This window comes from Ambystoma mexicanum, chromosome 1p, assembly GCF_040938575.1.
Source record: "Ambystoma mexicanum isolate Mex_15411 chromosome 1p, UKY_AmexF1_1, whole genome shotgun sequence".
NCBI classification, from domain to species: domain Eukaryota; kingdom Metazoa; phylum Chordata; class Amphibia; order Caudata; family Ambystomatidae; genus Ambystoma; species Ambystoma mexicanum.
Window position 1 is genome coordinate 283,344,200 of NC_090921.1, and position 23,546 is coordinate 283,367,745.

General features: G+C 48.5%; 1 protein-coding gene across 6 annotated transcripts in view; it reads right to left on the reverse strand.

The window, feature by feature from the left end:
• DAZAP1 (DAZ associated protein 1) overlaps positions 1-23,546 on the reverse strand; it is a 1,852,448-nt gene that overhangs the window by 1,405,751 nt on the left and 423,151 nt on the right. For all 6 annotated transcript variants that reach the window (XM_069646753.1, XM_069646749.1, XM_069646751.1 and 3 more), the window contains exon 3: positions 12,588-12,754. In XM_069646753.1, the coding sequence (XP_069502854.1) occupies positions 12,588-12,754 (167 nt within the window). The remainder of the gene's footprint in view (positions 1-12,587; positions 12,755-23,546) is intronic.

Consider the following 23,546-nt stretch of genomic DNA (forward strand, 5'->3'; position numbering starts at 1 on the left):
TCCGCCCTGGCCCCGTTCTTGGCGAGAGTCTTCAACGCTGTGCTGGAGGCTGGCATCCTCCCAGAGTCCATGATGGAGGCCATAATAGCCGTTCTGCCCAAGGAGGGGAGGGACCCCGTGGAATGCTCCTCTTACCGTCCCATATCTCTGTTGAATATCGACGTCAAGGTCCTGGCCAAGGTGGTGGGGAGGCGGATGGAGGGAATCATGCCAAAGCTAATCCATGGTGACCAAGTGGGCTTTATTACGGGAAGGCAAGGGTCGGACAATATACGCAAAACAATAGACCTGCTCCACTTTGCCCAAACATCGGGGTTAAACGCATGTGTCCTCTCCCTAGACTCGGAGAAGGCCTTCGACAGGGTCGAGTGGCGATACATGGGTCTCCTCCTCCAGAGGATGGGCTTCGGGCCTCACATCATGAGCTGGGTGACCGCCCTCTACAGGGCCCCCACGGCGAGGGCCCGGGGGACAAGGCAGGGTTGCCCTCTCTCCCCCCTGGTATACGCCCTCACGATGGAGGCATTGGCAATAGCGATTAGAGCTCACCCGGACATCAGGGGGATCAGAAGGGGTGATGTTGAATTCAAACTTTCCTTGTTTGTGGATGATATCCTGGCCTATCTGGTGGACCCTGTAGCATCACTTCCCCCCTTCCTGGCGCTGGTGGCCACGTTCGGTCGCTTCTCAGGTCTGAAGATCAACGCCACAAAATCTGTTTTGCTCCCTATGAGGACATTAGACCCGGGGCTTGACCCCCTGGACTGGTTTCACGGGATTAAAGTGGAGAAGGCCGCTGTACGGTATCTGGGGGTACTCCTCACCAGAGACATATTGATTGAGCGCCGCTAACTATGACCCCATGATGGCAGAGATCAAATCAGATCTGAGGAGATGGGACAAGATGATCCTGTCATGGTATGGCCGAATGACTGCAGTAAAAATGAATATACTACCCCGGCTTCTCTACCTTTTCACAGCACTCCCAACCAACATCACAGCTCAGACATTTAGAGAGCTACAAAAGGGGGTTCGAGACTTTGTGTGGCAGGGGAAAACCCCGAGGATAGGAAGGACCACCTTGACTCTGCCTAGGGAGGAGGGGGGATTCGGGCTCTCCTCTACTTTTGTGCCTCCCAACTACGCGTCCTACTGGAGCATATGAAAGAGGGAATGGGGACGTATTGGTCATACTTGGAAGATATGGATACCCATCCCCTGAAGGTCCGAGACCTCTTGTGGGCCCCTCGCGGGCGATTACGCAACACGTAAGGTCCGACCCGACCCTGGGAGTCCTCTGGGACATCTGGAGAGAGGGCCCCCGGACTGCTCACCTCACCACTTGGCCGTCCCCGATGACCTCTCTCTGGAGCCATCCCCTTAGATTTGGAGGCAGAAGGTTCCGGCACTCTCAGGAATGGTCGGACAAGCGACTGGAATGGGCAGGGCAGCTGTTCAGAGAAGGGGAATTCCTAACCTACGAGGACCTGAAAGACGCTCTCGGAATACCTCTATCCATCTTCGAATACCTCTGCCTGAAGGGCATCCTCTGCAAACCGACATTGGGCCCGAACCTGAGGAGACAGCTGACCCCCTTCGAGAAACTCCTCGATCTGGCGACCTCAAGGAGGGGGGCGGTGTCCAACATGTACAAAATCTTAAATACCTACGACCTTCAAGGCAAAAGGAACTTTCGTAAGTTTTGGGACAACCTAGCTGGGGAAGAGATTTCCGAGGACTCCTGGGCCAGAATCTTCAAGATAGCATTTCACGGAAATGTGTTCACCTCGGACATGGAGCATAACTTTAAGGGGTTGAGGGTTTTAGGGGGCTTTCTTTTTGTTGGTTTCTTGACTGTGTTTGTTGTATCTAAAAATGCCAATAAAAACTCAAGTTTAAAAAAAATTGTTTTTTCTACCCAAGATTCTCTATTCCAGATACGACTCATACAGATCCCTGACTCCTAAGCCACTGGGGGTACCCTCTCACGATTAATCTGGCAGGGGAGGAGAGGGGTTTGGAGTCCCAGACATACATCTGGATTATGAAGCCACTCAGTTTAAGGTCCTTATCCCACATCTTAAACGGCGGGAAGATTTGCAATGGGTGGGCCTTGACAACCACCACTTTTGGCCGGCGACTGTTGGTGAATGGCTATGAGTTCCCAGGTCTAAGATATTGCGGAGGATAAGGGGGCATCCCATCTTGGGCACCATTTGTAACATTTGGCGACAGGGAGCTGGATTGGCTGGTGTTATAACTTGGCCATCCCCGCTGGGTCATGTTTGGGTCCCGGGGATCAGGGACGCTAGCCCGAATTTCGAAGAGGTTCCAAATATTGGTATGAAGCAGGCCTGGAAAGGGCAGGACAATTGTGGAGAGATGGCAGCTTCAGTACAATACAGGAGTTAGAAGTGGCTCTGGGGCTTAGCTTACGCTCAGTCTGATCATACCTACAGTTGAAGGGGGTGATGATGAGGGAGGCCTGGAAAGAGAAATTACAGAGGGAACTTACATCCTTCGAGAAGATCTTAGACACCGGGTCTGGTTCCAAGGGATTCATTGGTGCAATATACAGGGCCCTAGTGGAGATGAAAAGGGGATCCTCAGACAAGCTGAGACAGTGGTGGGAGGGAGACCTGGGGAGGGAGCTTTCCTCTCGGACATGGCTGAAGATGTGTCAGGGGGCCTCCCAGACATCAATTTCCTGCCAGTACAACCTGCATGCTACCAAACTCCTTCACAGGTGGCACTACAACCTCAGGCTTTCCAAGATGTTTCAAGGTGCAAGCCCCATGTGTTGGCATGATTGTGGATCGAGAGCCGACTATTGGCATATGTGGTGGGGATGCAAGATGGTCCAGTCCTACAAGGTCTTGATTAAAGACAGGATCACAAGGGGGAAAACACTGATGTTGATACTGTTTGGCCTGCAAGAGCAGGAAAGAGAATACAGAAGGTTACAGAAAATGATTCACAGCTTGCTCCTTGCTGGAAGGGCATGTTTGGTGGAGCTACTCACCCCCCTCATCCCCACATCCCCCCCCCCCCCCGTCCCTGAGAAATGGATCACTACGGCCCGGAACCTGGACCGGATGGGACGTTTAACCGCTAGGTCTGTCGAAATGGAATGATTAGATTTCTGAGAAAAATATCTCCAATAGGCCTAGGGATACCTGCCCTATAGGACAGCGAAGGGGAGCCACAAAGCCTTGACTTTTCCAACTTCGAGACTAACATACACAAACTGGAGCTGACACCTGCTCAGGAAACTAAGAATCTCCCCAGAGGTGAAATGAAACATGGGTGAGCATGAGAGAGACGTTCTTTTGTTAGCTGACAGGGGGTCGGGGGGTTGGGCAGTAGGCCAAAGGATGCACTTGCATAGTTTGTTCCCTTTGTATTTTTTTATGCAGATGTCGATCCGGTTAACGGATCTAATATTTCATATGTCAACTGTGATCCCCAAAACTGAATAAAAATGTAAATTCAAAAAAGATGGGCATCGCCGCCAGGTAACCCTCACCAGCAGCCACCTGTAGACCCTGATGGGCAGGGTGCAGCAAAAAAGAAGGTACTGCAGGTGTGTTTTAAGAAAAAAGGATCAATATCTTAAGCTCTACACCAGCTGGAAAACTTGTTGCAACAGCAGCAGAACAACAAGTTACTTCTTACCTTGTAACGTTCTTTCGACGGGATGTTCCTCCGACGTATTCCTCATCTTAGATATCTCCTTCCAGCTCTGCTGGCCTCGGAATTTATTTTTTTTTCTCTAGAGGGCTCTGCGCGTCGACGTCCTCCGAGTCGATGTCCCTCGACAGCCGCCGTGTCAACGTCATCCTGCCTATAAAGGCCGCGCGCAGCGTCCGTTGCTCAGTTCCGTTTTGTAGCCCACAATAATACTTTCTGGACTAACTAATCACCCTGAAGGAGCGTAAGCTGCAACAACAAGGGAAGTAGAACTGTGGGGATGGATGGGAGGGTCGATGAGGAATACGTCGGAGGAACATCCCGTCGAAAGAACGTTACAAGGTAAGAAGTAACTTGTTCTTCGAAGGGATTGTGTCCTCCGACGTATTCCTCATCTTAGATAGGCTCCCATAGCAGTATTCTATTATCGGAGGAGGGAGTACTGACTTCACGCTTTCTTCTATTGATGAATAGAATGCAGTACAGCCCTTCCAAACCTAGTCTCTTGACTGGAGGAGGAATCCAAATTGTAAAAACGTGTAAAGGTATGGACAGATGACCATGTAGCGGCCGCACATATGTCTTTAACCGGCACGCCTCTTTCGAGGGCCGATGAAGCTGCAATACCTCTGGTCGAATGAGCCCTAAGGTTTTGAGGGGGCTCTTTCCCTGCCAGTTTATAACATTCCAGAATGGCTAGAATGATCCATCTGGAAATGGTCTGCTTAGTTATTGGTAACCCCAGCTTGTGACCTGCGTAACCTACAAACAGCTGGTCTGCCTGTCTTATCCTGGCTAGTCTACTGATGTAAAAACCTAAAGCCCTCCTAGGGTCTAGCATGTGTAACCTCTCTTCCTCTTTCCCCGGGTGAGGAGGAGGATAGAAAGATGGTAGGGTACTCTTCTTAGTGATATGGAATTCAGAAACCACATTTGGGAGGAAATTAGGCTTCACTTGCAGGACAACTTTGTCTTTGTGAAATATTGTGTGAGGGGGTTTACAAGAAAGAGCTTGTAATTCGCTCACCCTTCTAGCAGATGTAAGTGCTATTAATAAAACAGTTTTAAGGGTAAGGAATCTTAACGAACAAGAATGGAGAGGTTCGAAAGGTGTACCCATCAGGAAAGTTAGTACTAAGTTTAAATCCCATAGGGGAATTTGGAATGGTCTTGGGGGATAATCATTGGTTAACCCCTTTAGAAACTGCATTACCAAGGGTAATTTGAAATAGGATGGTTCTTCCGCAGTACGCTTAAAGATGGATAGCGCTGCAAGATAGCCCTTAATGGTGCCAACTTGAAGGCCTGAATTTGCCAAATGTAGTAGGAAGGACAAAACCATTGGTGTACCACATGAAAAAGGGTCGATATTCTGTTCTCTACACCAGCTGCAAAATCTGTTCCAACGGCAGCGGTATAAAGACTTTGTTGCTGGCCTCCTTGCCGAAAGCAACACCTCCATAACATCATCAGGGAGGTCCCAATCCTTCTACCTCAGCCTTTCAGAAGCCAAGCGTGAAGGTTGAGGGTTTTGATGTCTGGATGAAGAACCTGACCTCCCTTCTGTGAGAGTAGGTTCTCTCTGAGTGGAAGTCGAATTGGAGGGCAGATGGACAAGTCTAGAAGGTCCGGGTACCACGTTCTCCTGACCCAATCCGGGGCAATTAGGATCATGTTTCTCCGGAATCTTCTCGACCTCCTGATCATTTGAGGAATGACAGGAACCGGTGGGAACGCGTACAGAAGCGGAAACTCCCAGTCCACTATGAACGCGTCTCCCAGAGCTCCTCTCGGGGGAAATTCCCTTGAGCAGAACAGGTCGCATTTCCTGTTTAGACTGGTGGCGAACAGATCTACCTGAGGGGTTCCCCAAAGGGCGAAGATCTCTTGAAGGCCTTCCTGAGCTAGCTCCCACTCGTGGGAGACTGTGTTCTGCCCGCTCAGAGCATCCGCTGTCAAGTTCTTCTCTCCGGCTAGGTGAACTGCCGATAGAGAGATTCCTTCTTGGATTGCCCAAAACCAGAGCTGCATCGCCTCTCTGCACAGGGGTAGTGATCCTACGCCTCCTCTTTTGTTGAGGTAATGCATGGCCACCGTGTTGTCCGTCATTATCAGGACGTTCTTCCCTTGTACAGCTGGCAGGAACGCCTTCAGCGCAAGTCTGATAGCTCTAACAGGTTGATATGTAGTCTGGACTCCGATGGAGACCAATGACCGCTGATGGTCAAGTTGTTGGCGTGGGCTCCCCACCCCGTGAGTGAGGCATCCGTGACTACTGTTATCTCCGGCCAGGATTGCCAAAACTGTTCTCCTTTCAGAATGTTCTCCTGACAGGCCCACCACTGAAGGTCTCGAGCCACCCTGCCGGGAACCTGAAGAAGATCTGTCATTCTCCCTGAGAATTGTGACCACTGAGTCCTCAGTGCCCACTGGAGGGATCTCATTCTCAGGCGAGCCTCTGGCACTAGGAAAATGCAGGATGCCATGAGGCCTAGTAACCTCAAAAAGTCGAACGCTGGGAGACGTTGGGCATGTTGGAACTTTGTAACCATCTGTAGAATATCTTGAGCCCTCACCTCTGGTGGCAAGGCTTTTCCCAGGGAAGTGTCCAGGATCGCTCCTATGAACTGGAGTCTCTGCGATGGTATCATTTGTGACTTCTTTAAATTGAGGGAGAAGCCCAGTCTGTGAAGGAAGTGGCACACGTGATTTAGCTGGATCTGAGCTTGTTCCGGAGAAACAGCCCTGATCAACCAATCGTCCAGGTAGGGGTAGACGTGAATCCCTTCCCTCCTTAGACTTGCAGCCACTACCGACATTAACTTGGTGAATACCCTCGGGGCGGAGGTCAGCCCAAATGGCAGCACTCGAAATTGATAGTGAGAGTTGCCAATTGCGAACCTCAGGTATTTCCTGTGTTTGAGATGGATAGGCACATGGAAATAAGCGTCCTGAAGGTCCAGAGATACCAACCAGTCCTGGAACTGAAGGGCCTTGAGGATCTGAGAAAGAGTGACCATCTTGAATTTGTCTTTTCTGAGGAATTTGTTCAATTCTCGCAAGTCCAAGATGGGTCTCAGTCCTCCGTCTTTCTTTGGAATGAGAAAGTAAGGGGAGTACCAGCCCTTGTTCCTCTCCGCTACAGGTACCGGTTCTATGGCACCTTTCTCTAGCAGGTCCCAAATTTCCTGCAAGAGGAGCGGATCTGGAGCTTTCTGAGAGCTGATCCCCGGTGGATGACTCTGAGGTATACGTAGGAAAGGCAGGCAGTAACCTTGGGCAACTGTTTCCAATGCCAAAGCATCTGACGTGATAGCCTGCCATACCGCCAGATGTTGAGTCAACCTGCCTCCTACAGGTGTCCTGTGAGGGAAGTCCTCAGAGTGGTTTTGGGGCGGCTGGTGCAGATGCCGATGGTAAAGAGGTACCTGCTGTTGCTGCGGCTTTTGAATATCTACCCCGTCCACCTCGGGTAGTTCTTCTTTGTCCCCTTTGAGCCGGTCGTCCTCTACCTCTTCTGAATGCGGAGTAGAAGCGAAAGGACTTGCCCCTCGCAGAGGTTCCTGTGGGACGAAAAGGAGTCTGACGGATTGCAGCTCCTAGGGATTTTGCTGCTGCTTTTGAAGTTTGCAGTTTCTCTAAACTGTCATCCGCCTTTTTCCCGAACAAAGAAGAGCCATCGAATGGCATGTTCAAGAGCCTGGCTTGCACATCTGGGGCAAAACCAGACTTTCTCAACCAAGCGAATCTCCTGGTTGATGTACTTGCCGCCATTGCTCTGCTGATACTGTCAGCCGAATCAAGGCCCGTCTGGAGGGATTCGCACATAGCGTCTTTACCGTCCTGTATAATATTCAGGAACGCATCCCTTTCTTCTCCCTCCGGGATGCAGTCAGCCGCTGTAGAAGCACACTCCCAAAGTGTATGGCTGAACCTAGCAAGGGTGCAAGTAGCATTAACAGATTTTAACGCCATGATACATGCTGAAAAGACTTTCTTTGCCACAGCATCATATTTTGTATCGTCCCTGTCCTGTGGGACGATAGGATAAGCCGTCTTGACATCGGTAGAGGATGCTGCCTGTACCACCAGACTTTCTGGGGATGGGTGTTTAGACAAAAACTCTGGGTCTGTAGAAGATACCCTGTACTTTGTAGACGGTTTTTTATTTACTGCTGGTACTACATCTGGGGTTTCCCAGTTTGTCATGATCTTTCTCTGAAGAGCTTTATGAAAAGGCACCACAGGATCCTCCTGTGGGCCTTTGTCAAGAATATCCGTGAGGTCATCTTGTTGGAAAGATTGTGAAGGTGCAGACCACCCCATGAACTCTGTGATCCTGGCCATTAAGGCTCTATAGGGGGTTTCAGCGTGCTCCCCCGGGTCTGGCTTAGCAAACTCCACCTCAGGGGAAGTGTCTAACCCACTTGCCTCATGTAAGGGATCATGAAGATCCTTTAACCTGCGCTCTTCAGAGGAAAATTCCTCTCTAATTGGGGTTACAGGTCCCTGCAACTCAAATGTGTCTTCCTGTTCAGACAATTCACCCTCTTCCAAAATTGAGGACATAGTTCTCAATTGTTCTGAACTCATAAAGGGAGTAAATCCCATTTCCAAGGCAGAGGGTGCCGAACTTGTCATTATCGGCCTCGAAAACGTTGATGTCGTCGACGCCGACGTCGAAGGCTTCAAGCGTGGCGTCGAAAACAAAGGCGGAGGCCTCGAAGACCTCGACAGAATTGAAATTCTACTCGACAATCTTGAAGCCATCGACGTCGAGGACCTGGGGATAGTCACTGGGTGTGTCGTAACCGTGACTTTTCTTGGCGTCGACGCCGGTGTCGAAGCTGGCGTCGAGTCGACAGACCCGTGTGTCGAAGGTCCCTTCGAAAACAGCGTCTAATACATCGACCTCGACGGAACCCTCGTCGACGGTGTCGACGGAACCTTCGAGGAAGGTTTGGAGGTCGTAGTCCTACTCGAGGGTTCGAGACGCGCTCGAGAGGTTTCCTTCGCCGGGTACTGCGACTCGCTGCGTTTTTGACCTTCGGTTCTTTCGACCAGAGCATCGCTCTCGGCAGTCTTCGAGGGGGTCGAGGCCGCTTTCTCGAAGACGCTCATCATATTTTTGCGGAATTCCTCCCATTCAGCCCGGGAACTATGTTTCGTGGGGCAAGGGATTCTTTTTGGCGAAACAGAGGAAGACGGAGAAGGGGATCTTGGCGTCTCCTCTTCGAGTGCTTCGATCTCGAGGAGTGATGAGACCCACTCCGAGACCTGGAGCGCGAATGGTGATGAGGAGACGAATGTCTCGACTTTGTCGACGAAGAAGAAGCTTTAAAAGTCTTACCTTTCGCCAGCTTCCCCCTACGCTCCTTCAGGGCCTTAGCTGTCATGGACATACAGTCCTCGCATTCCGAACAATGGTCTTCAGCTCCCAAACACCACAGACAAACTCTGTGAGGGTCAGTCAACGACATCTTTTTCCCACAATCTCGACATTTCTTGAAGCCGGATCGAGGAGTTGTCGGTTCCGACGAGGAAGCCATTGAGTACGGATCGAATGACTCGAGGTAAATAGGATTAATCTGACTAAGAACTGAGCAACGGTATTCCGAGGCACTGAGCAAGCGCGGAAAAACAGAACTGAGCAACGGACGCTGCACGCGGCCTTTATAGGCAGGATGACGTCGACGTCGATACGGCGGCTGTCGAGGGACATTGACTCGGAGGACGTCGACGCGTAGCGCCCTCTAGAGAAAAAAAATAATAATAATTTCCAAGGCCAGCAGAGCTGGAAGGAGATATCTAAGATGAGGAATGCGTCAGAGGACACAATCCCTTCGAATAGTGCTTTTGCTGCTGGCCTTCTGGCCGAAAGCAACACTTCCATCACGTCTTCCGGGAGGTCCCAATCTTTTTATCTTAAACTCTCACAAACCAAGCGTAAAAGGTTCAGAGTTCTCATTTCTGGGTGAAGAAGACGGCTTCCCTCTTGAGAGAGTAGGACCGGTCTCTGGAGATGACGGACAGGAGGGCAGATGGACGAGTCTAGAAGGTCTTGGTACCACATCCTCCAGGGCAGTCGGAAGCAATCAGGATCATGGACTTCCAGAACTTCCTGAACCTCCTGATGACGCGAGAATGACGGGGACTGATGGGAACGCATACGGGAGTGGAAATTCCCAGGTCACCACAAACGCGTACCCCAGCGCTCCTCTCTGAGGAAATTCCCTGGAGCAGAACAGGTAAAACCTTGCTGATAATGGATGCCAACAAATCTACTTGAAGCGTTCCCCAAAGAGTAAACATCTCTAGAAGGACTTCCTGAGCTAACTCTCCTTCGTGGGAGACCATGCTCTGCATGCTCAGAGAGTCCACCGTTGCATTCTCTTCTTCAGCCGACAGATTTTCTGATTTGTAGCGCTAAAAAAAACAGAGCTCCATTACCTCTGTGCACAGTGGTAGTGACCCTACACCACCTCTCTGGTTGAGGTAATGGATGGCCACGGTTTTGTCCGTAATTATCAGGACGTTTATCCAATGTATGGTAGGCAAAAGGGCATCGGCGCCAGTTTGATCACCCTCAGCTCTAAAAGGTTTATGTGTAGTCTGGATTCTGATGGGGACCAAAGAACGCTGACCGTAAGATCCATCATGTGAGCTACCAAGTCCATGAGGGAAGAATCTGTGACTACTTTTATCTCCAGCCAAGGTTGCCAAAAAGTTTCCCCTACATTCTCCTCGCAAGCCCACCACAGGAGATCCTGGGCGATCTTGCGCAGGACCTCAAGAAGATCCATCATCCTGCACAAAAATTGTGACCATTGGGATCGGAGGGACCCCACATCCTTAGGCGAGTTTCGGCAACAGGAAAGTGCAGGATACCATTAGGCCCAACAACCTCGGAAAGTCGAATGTTGGCAGAGGTTGGGCTTTCTGAAAATCTCGTAACCATCCGCAAGATATGAGCCCTCAACACGCAAGGCAACGATTTCCCCGATGAAGAGTCCAAAGTCGCTCCAATGAATTGCAGCTTTTCTGAAGTTGTCACCTGGGACTTCTTGAAGATGAGAGGAACCTAGTTTTTGGAGGGAGTGGCGGGTGCTGTTGAGATTTTCCAGAGCCTATTCGTGAGAATGGGCTCTGATCAGCCAATAGTCTAGATTGGGAAAGACTTGAGGTAACATCCCTAAGGGCTTCTGACCCAGGCGTTTCGATCACCCTTACTTCCATCCTCTTCTGGTCTTGAAAGACACAGTGGGATCGCTAGCCTTCTTCAGCTTTTTCGAGGGACCAGGAGGGGCTGCCATCAAAAATATATCCATCATCTTCTGATGGAACCTTTCCCATTCAGTCGCTGGATGGTCTCATTTATAGGATGCTTGCCGGGTGAGGAGTCTGACGATGAGGAACAATGGTGTCATTTCTTCAATTTCTTTTGTGAAGACAAAGCATGCTGAGAGTCACTCCTAGATCTCGACCGCTTGCAATGTTTGAAGCGTTTCTTGGGCCTTTCTGGAGATTCATCCCCAGTAGAGCTCCTGCCTTTGGAAGATTCCCTCTTTCGGAGGACCTAGGCTGAGTTTCAACCTTCTCTCTTTTAAGGTAGTAATCGACTGCAGCGGGCGCCTGTGCGTGTTATTCATACTAACATCGACATCACCTTGAGGCAGGACTGGAATCCGTCGAGGGACATAGACTTGATGCCGCACAGAGCCCTCTGCTATCAAATTATTTATTAAAATATTTTCTTTTATAGAGACTCCAAAACAGGATATGGATTTACCAAAGATGAGGAATCAGTGGGAGGGCACAATTCATTCGAAATAATGTCTGTCCACCGTAGATCTACTATGTACTGGTGTACTGTGAACAGGTAGTCAACCTCGCAGTATTTACCATGACTCCATAAAGACATGTACTTCCAACAAATGCGAAAAGCAAGAAAACTTTATGAAGAGCACATTTCTTCATACTTTAACTGCCACTCAATGCTAAAATCATATTCGCACCCGGGAGAGGCGGTCTGACCAATCAGAACCCGTCTTTCCCGGGCGAAATTCTGCATTCACCGCCCTTGGTGGTGAAAAGAAAAATAAATGGCAGCCAAACAATGGTTTTCAATGGCCGTCATACAATAAGGAACCTACTCCCTTTTCTATGTATATGGTGGCACTGATTTTTTGGGACTTTTTTCCCATTCCGACGGGTGATGTGCTCACCCTCGGCTCTAAAATATGTGCTTGCGCTGAGCACATCTCCCGTCGGAATCCCAAAAAAAAAAGGTTAATTATCTGCACCGGGAAATCACAGGGTGCGAATAACGATCACGCCCCGCCGGTGGCGCGGGCATGGCATTTAACAGCCCGCAACCCGAGCTCGGGCTGGCGAGCTGTTAAACGCCATGTACACCCGAGCAGTGGGGCGCGAAATATATAATCTTGATGATACTGCAGCTTGTCTGGGCTAAAGGCAGTAAGAGATTCTCCCAAATGAAAAATACATAATAACATGTACTACTCCGGATCCTAACAGCATTACTCAACCATCTCCAGAATTCGAATAGTTTCCAGTAACCTGTCGAAAACAGCAGCTAAACACTAACAAAGAGAGATGCACTTCAAGGCAATAGCACTCATGTATAGGCCTGACTGGATTACAGCAACAGCTGACAACGGAGTTCAAAGTAAAACCAAGCCAAGTACTGAAGTTACTTATGTAGCAGCAAGGATCCGGAACGCTGTAAATCACATACAAATTAATTCAAGACAATAAGATCTAGCTATACAGCTAGGATGGTAAAACACAAAATGTGTGTACGTTGCATGTCATCCCCTCATGTCATCCCCTCATATCTAGTCAAATTTGGATGCATATAAGTACAAAATACTTACATTTCGACCATCCAGTGTATGAGGTCTGCTGGCCAGAACTGTTCCAACACAATTTGGATCTTTGAATTTTACAAAGCCAAATCCTCGAGATTGGTTTGTGGTTTTATCTTTCATAATTACACAATCTACAACTTCTCCAAACTGGGAAAAGTAGCCACGTAGCGTTTCTGTAATCAAAGAAATAGAAAATGGTGAAATATATGTCCAGTGCAGTGCAGTATACACATGTAACAGAGTTCCCCATCAAGGGAAGCTTCATTAGAATGAAACACATGAATGTGTGAGATGTTTAATCAACTCCACAAAAAAAGGAGAAAGATCAAATAGGTGGCACTACTTCCACCAAAATAAGCACATGCAATCACACAAAGACCACTCAAACTTCGTTTCTGCTCTTATCAGAGGATCCCCAAGTGTGAGTTTACACATCTTACTCCATATCTTGCTTCAGGATTGAAGGTTTGCTTACAGAAAACCGTTTATTTCACCTCTCTACTGAAACCTTTTTCTGCCATTAGCTGGCCATCTTTTCAATCAATGTCTGCTGTAACAGGTCCTACCCCAAGGGAAGGGTTTAGGAGTGTGGAGGGCCTCAGTCTCTCTTCCTTCTACCTGTGCGTGGACGGAAAAAAACTGAGTACCACCTTTTCTTGCTCCTTGCTCGTATTGCACATTGCTGGGCAGTTTCTTTCTGTTTCTCCCGTAGGACTTAATCACCCAGAAGGCATGGCGATGGAGGAGAGAACAAGCTACCCAAACTGGAGAAAGGCGCTGAGGAACTGTGGTGTAATCCACACATTGATTCGGCAACCCCAGCACTATTCGACGCAATCTGACATTTATCTTACCTTCAAGCAGCGCTGCGGAGCAGTGCGCACCATAGCTGGAACATCAGGCGGTCTGCGCAATACGAACTACACCATTATCCTACCTTCAGCAGCAAAGAGGAGCAGTCCCATATGAAACGGCCACTTCAGACGCTCCCTTCGTCATGAATACGAACTGTGCTATTGTATTGCAAGCAGGAAACAATCCCAAAAGCGCCCGGACCCATGTACGAAAAGAGGGCGGGCTTAAAGCCCCTTATATGCATTTACTTACCTGTAACCCAACCACTTGGGAGAAGAAAGCAAGCAGTTGGTCCGGGGAACCTGATCAGGGAAAGAACCAATGGAGGCGAAAAGGAGGTAAAAGAGGGGCACAGGAAATTGAAAGGAGGGCGTTGCTCGGCCGAGGTCAAGGGTGGAGAAGGACTACCAAAAGACCAAGCGGAGGAAGGACGGTGCAGAGGAGCGTGGAGGAGTGCTGAAAGCTTATGCAATGTGAGGTATTGGTTGGTGGAACAAAGCAAGTGAGACAATTACATAGAGTGATGGGGCCCCTAGGGGATCCTAGCGTATGGAAACAAGGCACAATCACCACACACAAACTGATACGCCAGACACGAGGTTCAATTCCCAAAATCTACGGTTTATTGCAAAGCAAACAGTCTCAGTCGGCCGACTGGGTCTCGCGTCCCGCAACGTGTGTCTCCAGACCCCGTGGGATGCAAGAGAGCGAGCATTCTACAACAGTTACATATATACAAAACAAACATCTTATTATCAGTAGTGACATATTCAATTCCGCCCATAATGTATTTCCTTTGAAATGGTTTTGATGATTGACAATTATGACGAACATGACACCTTCAGGCATTTATTCAGCAACAGTTTGCAATCTGCGGACTTGCAGACACCATTCTTTATTTTAGGTAACATAATGCTCTTGTTCTTACAAGCAATCTGCGTGCAGGGGAGAGACATATTCCAGGCCTCACTATCTTCTAGTTTCTATTTGTGTACTAGAGGTCAACTCGCTCTACAAGGGCTCAGTGAAGGTGGGGGGGGGGCGTAAAAGAGAGCATGATTCAATCCATTAATTGTTTGTTTCTACCGCATCAGCAAGACTAGCTGGCACCTGCGCAATGATTAAATGCCTTGTTGCTTACTTCCAAGGACTTGTGAGGGAGGAGACCGGGCATTGCTGTCTGGGATGCCTGAGCTGCGTTTCAACATCTAACTTGTGGCCTTTCTCTATGCATGAGCAATAACGGAATAGAATACGCTTACAGCAAAGCAGTTTGAACAGAAAGCAAGAAGCAAAAATTAGTCAAAATGGCGAATTCTATTCCCAACAAAATGGACGCGGTCTGGTCATGCTCATGAGTCTGTACTAACAATGCTGAACACATGATGTGGTTGGTTTTCGGCCAACAAAATACATAGGAATAAGCAAGAACATTGGATGGACAGAGAAGTCATGATGGAGAGTGGGAGGAACAGAATGGAGATTAGAAGGAAGGGAGAGGAAGGACCAAGTGAGACCTAGGTGTTTGAAAGGCACCTTTCCTTCTTCATAATATTCTTACTGTGGAACCTCGATCAGGATTCACCTAGATTATTCCGAGAGGGAGCAAGAAAGGGAGTTTACCATTAGGCCATCGTGATCAGTCATTCAGTTGTTGCACAGTAGGGGTTACCAATCTCTAGTGGTAATCCTGGGGTTGACAGAGGCTTGGGCTAGGGATGGACCCGGCCAGGGGTGACAAGAGTGGGATGGCAGTTATTGAGCCCATTCTCAATTATTTCAATAAAAATCCTTGAACTGTCTTTGAGAGTTGCTGTTTTCCTGAGGCCATCTGTGATACATGGTATCATCTTGGGATCATCCAGACCTCGATAGAGGTCATCCAGTCAGGAGATGTTGATAATAGTGTGACTTAACAAGATGTCCAAAATCCCTACCAGACCAACATTCAGGGCTGCAGGATGTGACCTGTATGGGGAAAAGCAGGGCATAGATCCACCCTGGTGCAAGGCCCTAGCTAAGATAGGCTTGGAAGTACCTCAAGGGACAGATGAGCAGATAGCGACACAATCAGGATTAGCCCATAAACCTTCCTTGAATGTGGGAACTGGAGTTATCGATGGAGACTGCTAAGGAGAAGTGAAGACAGTCCTCTTTTACCTGGGGAATCTGGCCTATGCCTTAAAACCCGGCCAACCCATGGCTAAATTGGTGTGCCAGAAGATCTGCGTGCCAGAGAATGAAGAAGTGGAAGATCCTGAAGAAAGAAAGAGACAATGCTGTGTTTGGAGAAACAGCAGAGGAACAAAGAGAATACTCATGACTCCCTAGGAGCTCTAGGTCCCCTACAGAGAGTTTGCTTAAACACAGATAATGGTTCCTCTTCTGGAGAAAGCCTAAGAGCCTAGATTCCAGAGCGGGTCTCGAACTCTGAAGAACCGCCCCTCTCCCATGTCATTGACAGGCAATGAATCTAGTACAGAGTGAACGTAAACCAAAGGGGGGACGATACCAACCATTATCTACTCATGGTCCCGTAGCAATTCTGGAAGGCAATGATGGAGATAGCCCAATGCAACTCGAAGGGTGGGAAGCTGGACCCAGAGAAGGTGCAGAAAACCTACAATTCTACTGGTCCAGAGGGTACGCCCAGGTTAAAAAATGAAAATAACATGATGTGCAACATGCCGGAAAACGTTGCCGGAAGATGTACCCAGGACCTCCTCCCATGCATTTGCCCATTATCAAAATCCCAGCGTAAAGGATGGGCATGGACATCTTGTGGCCATTGGAGCCCTCAAAGGCATGCAACGAGTACATCCTTGTGTTACTGGATTACGCTACCAGGTATCTAGAGGCGTTTCCCTTAAGGAGTAACACCACCAAGGCAGTCGTCAAAGTGCTCATACCATTCTTAATCCGAGTCAGCTACCCTACAAAAAGTCACTGATGAAAGTAGCAATTTCATGTCCAAGCCGATTGGTGAGATGCAAAACCTCAAAGAATGAGACCCTGGGAACATTGGTGTATCACCTTCAGACCAATGGGCTAGTGGAGATGTTTAACCAGATTCAAGCACATGCTAAGACTGTTGGTAGCCAAAGATAGTAAGAACGGTGATGATCCAATTCCATGCTTGTGCTGTGAGAAAGACGCTCCAATCATCTACCAGATGCTCCCCTTTGATGCAGTTTATGGCGAAGCCCATGAGATGTGCTGGACATTATGAGAGTGTGATGGGCCTGGGAGTCTTTGCAGATGGGGAGCAGGTGCAAGTGGATCTAGGTCACCTGGCCTAAGCCCGCCCACCTGGCACCTTCAGGTTGCCGCACTTTTCCCTACTTAGCAAGCCCCACCCACCTGGTACCTTCCTGGTTGCCGCTCTTTTCCCTACATAACGAGCCCTCTTGCCTCTTTTCCTTTGCAGATGGGGAGCAGGTGCAATTAGATCTAGGTCACCTGGCCTAAGCCCTGCCCACCTGGCACCTTCCAGGTTGCCACTCTTTTCCCCACTTAACAAGCCTCGCCCACCTGGTGCCTTCCTGGTTGCCGCTATTTCAATGCCTTCCTGGTTGCCGCTATTTTACCTACTTAAGGAGCCCTCCAGCCTCTTTTCCTTTGCAGATGGGAACAGGTGTAAGTGGATCTAGGTCACTTTCCCCACTTAGCAAGCCCCGCCAACCTGGTGCCTTCCTGGTTGCCGCTCTTTTCCCTACTTAAGGAGCCCTCCAGCCTCTTTTCCTTTGCTGATGGGGAGCAGGTGCAAGTGGATCTAGGTCATCTGGCCTAAGCACCACCCACCTTCTTAGCCCTGCCTCTTCCTTCCAGCTCTTAACTCTTAGATCAAGGGCGTCTCTCGCCCGGGCATCTGAAGCGAAGGGCAGATGAAGAAAAGGTAATTTCCTGTTCGGACCAGGATGACCCAGGGCCTGACCCCCCTGCTCAGACAGCAGGTAAGCATGCACCAAGATGTGTTTATTCCCTCTGTCCCCACAGGCCATCTCCACTCCCTCTGGTCCCCCCTGTGATGATCCCTTGTGCCCCCCTTCTCGCACACAGGTCTTGCCTGTTTTGCTCGATTCTTCTACCCTGCTCCCCAACCCCTCGTTCAGCCTTCTTCTGCAGGAGTCTGTCCTGATACACCATCACCGTCTTGTGGCCAATGCTGAATTTGACTTTTATGGACTTCATTGATTCATGGTGCATTACTCTTTCTCAACTCTCATGCTGTACTTCCTTTGCATCTTGTACTCATGGTGGCCCTGAATCATGCTGGTTCAATCTTCATCTTGTATCCTGGCTTGCAACATTATGTGTTACTACTGACTCTGTAATTGTATTCGCTCTCTCCTCTTGCTTCTGCACTCTTTTTGACTACTTACTCTCTGTCCTCTCCACCTCTCCCTTTTCCTATCTCCTCCCCTTGCTTTCTTCTATGCACTTACTCTATCAGAATTGTCCCTGGACCTAATATGATAGCAACCTCGTCTGTCTCCTCTACCCTCTCCTTACTCGTTTCCCTTCCCTCGCTCCTCCAGCACTATCTGAAATGTCATCAGGCCTAGTACGGTAGTCGCCTGTCTGTCTCCATTTCCTTCCCACTCGCCCCCTCGCTTCCTGATCTATGTCTTAGCTCTTGCACTATCGGAAATGTCATCAGGCCGAGTACGATAGTTAATTTCGCATTCTTACTGTTCATGGTCTGTAAGATTGTAATTTTATTTTCCTTTGTTCCCTCCCTTGCCTTGAAGCACTTTGAAACCCTGTGTATAGGCGCTATATAAATAAACTATCATATCATAACAGACCAGTGACCACCCCATGTTACAGAACATCAAGGAATATAAGTGAAAAAGTACATAGTGTGGTCAAAGATTTTCTTCAAGAAGCACAGGGCCACCAAGAGAAAGCCTACAATCAAAAACAAAGTTGTGAACCTTTCAAGTAGGGGGGTAAAAACTCATGGTCGTGCTGCCCACCACTCAAAACAATTGGCGAGCTGGCACAGGCCATTTGTATCACCAAGATGGTGTCCGACCTCACCTATAAAGTCCAGCTTGCTGACCGGAGAAAACCATCTCTGCTCTAGCTGAAAGACTGACATAAGAAACAGCCCAGTGTTGATAGCAGCCTATAAAAACATCTGGAAAACAGTTACCAAGTCATGTTCATGGGGTCACACTGCCACCTTATCTCCCCATATCCAGCCACAAGGAGTTGGCAGAATTGCTCGGAAGATAATTGGAAGTGTTCTCCCTGGAGCTGGGATGAGGGGTGGTGCATAAGATCCATACACCACCCCAGAAGACTCAGACTAAAATAATACCGGTCACCAGAGGCCAGAAAGAAGATGGTTGAGAAGTTGAAGACAATTATAGACCCTGGCGTAATAGAAAGATCCTACAGTGAATACTACTCTCCAATTGAGTATACAACTGGAGGTTTTGTATAGACTTTTGACGATTGAATGAGATCTCGAAGTTCAACGCATGGCCCATTGCCCGAAAAGACAAAGTGGTAGAAACCCTAGCGGAATTCATTTCAAACCTGGATCTTACAAAGGAGTATTGGCAGATGCTCTTGGATGAAGATGACAAGCAAAACACAGCCTTTTCTACACCTGAAGGTCTCTGTCGATTCACTGTCCTCCCGTTTGGTCTCCATGGGGCACTTGCTATTTTTCACATCCTGACCTCCTGTTGAAGTTTTGCTGAGGCCAACCTTGATGACATGAGGCCTCCAAAACCATGTCCGGGTCCCCTGAATGGGGAATTACCGGGCCATTCCGAGTTTGGAGGGCCCGGTAATTCCTCCCTCAGGGAACCCGGGCCCGGACCTTCCCCATTCCCACTGAGCCCCCATGGGGCTCAATGGGAATGGGCGCGGGAGCTAACAACGGGCTGATTACGACCGGCCCATTGTTAGCTCCCTGGTCCCCTCGCAGTACCGGGTAAGGACGTCTGGTAAAACCAGACGTCGACATCGGGTCCCGCGAGGGAACCTCGTAATATTGCGGAATGGGTTTAATGGATCCGCCACCATTAGCGGCACCCGTTAACCTATTCCGCAATACTTATAATGAGGCCCATTGTCTTATATAGCAGGACATAGGAAGACAACCTAAAAAACAGGACAGAAGTCGTATTAACTCAGAAGGCCGGCCTCATGTCCAATTACAGCATAGTGTCATATGTCCAAGTCACCAGCTAAATACCTCAGATTCGAAGTGGGGAATGCATTGGTCATGCCCCAAACCAGCAAGGTGGAGCTGTTCAGCGTGTCATGCAGCACTTCACCAAGCAAGATAATCAAGCCTTCCTGGGGCTGGTGGGATGCCTTCCAGGGTAGCTCTGTCAGGGGTTACCTTAGGGAAGTATTGGGAATTCATAGTCATCTGAAAATAGGGGAAGAATGGTATTCATTTCACTTTCCTAGTTTGGGCCTTAACAATTCCATTCAGAGTGTGGACACTTGCCCGAGCCGAAACGGAGGGTTCAGTCTATGATCTGATTGGCTGAAATATCCTCAAGGTCAGTTGGAAACTCCATTAACTGCCTTTCATTGTCCAGAGTTCAGCTGAGGTGGCCAGGATCCAGGGAGCTCCTATATTGGGGCCAATGTTCATAGCAGAGAAAGAAACATCTCTTCAATTGAACTACAGTAAAGAATTGATGCCAGATAAGATACAAGGGATCACAAGCTAAGTGTGCATTCAACTGTTTATTTAGCACTTTACAGTTCAGCTAATGAAAATGCTTAATGTTACCAGAACTTTAATTTCGCCTTTGCCTAAAGCAAAATATGTGATCTCTCCGTTTTATTAGAACAGTTCAGTAATCTGAATAACCTGAAGGATAGATCTGTGAGCATTAGGAATCTATCTTTTTCTTGGCTGAAGCAACGGAACAGACTTTTCCCATAATCGCTGTGCGCTTCAAATCAACACGCTCAGCTGTTCCATAGCTATTTTTTATAAAGATTTAGGTCAGTTTCATTTTGGAAAGTATTTCCCGATCGTTTGTAATGTAGCGTTTGAACTCGTCAATGGCAGACTTCGATCTCGTGGGCAACGTAGTCTATTTTTCATCAGGCTGACGTAACTGCACAAGGGGGAAAACAAAACAGCCTCAATTTAAACTGCGAAAGGTTGCTAGGCTAATCGTGTGACAGTTTCATATACTAACTGATGCTTTCGGTGCAGGCGGGCTAAAGGACTCTGTGCTACGGAGCTGAATCATTTTTCATGTCAGCGGGAATCTTGTAACTGACATTAAGTGGCAGACTCTCTCATTGGCTGACGCGTGCGTATTCAGGGGCTCCGTAACTTGTAGCCTTTGATGTATGTCACACTCTGGGAGCATGCGGCTGCCAATCAACTCGGTTTCCTTCTGGTAGCATCATTTCTTTTCATCCACGTTAGATGGGCCAGGATTAGTTTGAGACTGTAAAACACTAAATGGTTGCGCGGTGACTTAAACCCTAACGGTGGAGACAGGAGACTGTGCGGGCTGCATGGACTTTAAAATCAAAACAAGACGTGTAAAGCCTAGACTCTAAAGATTAACCCTTTCATTCAACAGCCAGGCAGCTGAAGAGGTTGCTTTTTTTGAAGTTGGGTGTAATGCAGAAAGACAAGTTGCTCATAAGTTTACCCATGGCTTTTGACTAAAATTGCAGATAAGAATACTTAAGAAGATTAGTAACATAATATCTATCACAAAGGAATAAACAGTCTTATCTCAAGTTAAGAGATCTGTGAAAAGCTGTAAATATTCAAGAAAAGTTATTCTTCACAGATACCATGTAACCTTTCATGGAAGGTTCATAGGCATTCCTCTAAGACTTCAGCAGAAGGTGAACAGCTAACAATTCAGTTAATATATTATGTGAAATCCTGGTGAGAAATATACATGCATGTTCTTTAACAAGAGATGTTGTTCTATGTCTTCTCTTCCACTACAGATATCCACAGGGTTAAAAGGAATCTGTCCCTGTTTTTTTTATCCACTTCCCCTTTCCCCTCTAATGGGTGTTAAGTGCTTAGCCGTGAATAATAAGGTTGAGTGCCTCACACCTTTGTGGGTCTCAGCTCCTGTGGACATAGAACAAGGACTTAGCCGGACATCCTGGGGCTGGTGGGATATTACCAATGATGTATCCCCCAACTTTTCTAAACTACCAGCCCCGTTAACAAACTTACAAAGGCCAATCCCAATGCAGTAATAATAGGGTAACGTAGCCAAACTGGCCTTTGAAAGATTAAAGAACACAGTCTGTAAGCGCCCAATCTTGACCATGCCGAACTTCTCCAATGACTGTTTGCTAGAGACTGATATCTCCTCAGTGGGGTTGGGAGCAGAACTGTCGCAAATCCAGAATAGAGGGGAGGAGCCAATCTTATTCAGCCGGAAACTGATTCCAAGGGAGAACAACTATCTGGTGGTGGAATTACAACATCTAGCAATAAAGTAGACCATACATAGCTTTTAGGCCACAGATTTAAATTAATCACAGACTTCTGCAAATACATGGAGAAGCCCAACCTGTGGAGTAGTGAGCAAGTGTCTTTGAAATAAGACAAAACCTGCTCCGTCAACTTCCCTCAAATCAGCCAGTTGTCCAGGTATGGGAACACATGGATGCTGATCTCCTGAGGTGAGCTGCGACTACCGCCATGAGCTTGAAGACTTTCAGAGCGGAGGTCAACCCAAAGGGGAGCACCTTCAACTGGTAGTGCTGGTCCCTTATGAGGAACGTCAGAAACTTACTGTGCTTCTGTGGATCGGCAGAAGGAAGTATGCGTCCTGGAGCTCTATCGACACCAGCCAGTCCTGAAACTTGAGAGCATGGAAAATTTCTCTCAAAGTCACGATCTTGAACTTGTCTTTCCTCAGGAACCTCAAGGCTCTGGAGGTCCAAGATGGGACAGAATCCCCCCCACCTTTCTTGGGTACCAGGAAATACCGGGAATACCAGCCCGATCCTCTCTGCTCGGGAGGCACCTCTTCCATAGCACACTTCAAAAGCAGCGCATGCCGTTCTTCCTGGAGCTCCTACTCTGGTTGTTGAAGAGATGGTGGTGGTCTGTCCGGAGGCATTTTTAAGAAAGGCAGACAGTAACCCCACTGCACGAACTGCAGAGCCCAGACGTCGGAGGTAATCGCCCGCCACTGGGCCCAGTGCTCAGTTATCCTCCCTTCAACCGAGGAATCATGGGGGGAGAAATCAAAGCGGCTTTGAGGGTGGAGCCATTCCCACCACTGCTACCACTGCCTGCTGGCCTCTGAAGCCTCCCTGCCCCTTGCGGAGGGTGGGACACGCCTCTGTCCCCATCAGGATTGAGGGTGCTGAGCCATCCTGCCATAGGAGACATAGCGTCGGTAGCCTCTACCCCTGGAGGCATAGCTAATGGCAGACGCGGGCGGCTGTTGCACAGCTAGGCGCATTGACTTTGCGGCTAGCTTGGAATCTGCATTTCTCCACATAGTCGCTGGCGTGGACCCCGAAAAGATTTGCACCATCAAAATTGATGTCCAGGAGCTTATATTGAACATTCAGTGGGAATTCTGAAGTATGCAGGTAGGCCTGCCTTCGTAGCACTGCGGCCGACCCCCAACTACAAATACTGCCGGGCCAGCTCCTTACTGTCATCTACCAGCCATTGGAAGCCCCCATGCATTTCCCCTTCGGGAAAATACTGGGCATCCTCATCAATGCCCGGCCACAGACCAAAAGTGTATTTGGCAAACCCGCAGCAGGCGTTGACTGCCTTTAAGGCCATACCGCCGGACGAGAAGATTCTTATTTGCCAATGCGTGAAACTTATTTATTCTTGCATTTGTTTGAACGCACAAAATCCAGCGGCATTGAGGCGCTAGTTAAAGAAAGTGCATTGTTCAGTTAAAAAGTGAAATCATTCAAATAAGGGTCACAAGATGTGTACACAGTCTGGTAAAGTATCGCCTCATGGTACAGGGGGCTACATCATGTGTGCAAGCACGCAAATAAGAGGGTATCGGATGGGAAAATCGATGTGGATGTGGCTGGTCTGGTAGACACTGTGGCCGACTGCACCACTAACCCCTCCAGGGTCGGGTGGGTGGAGACATA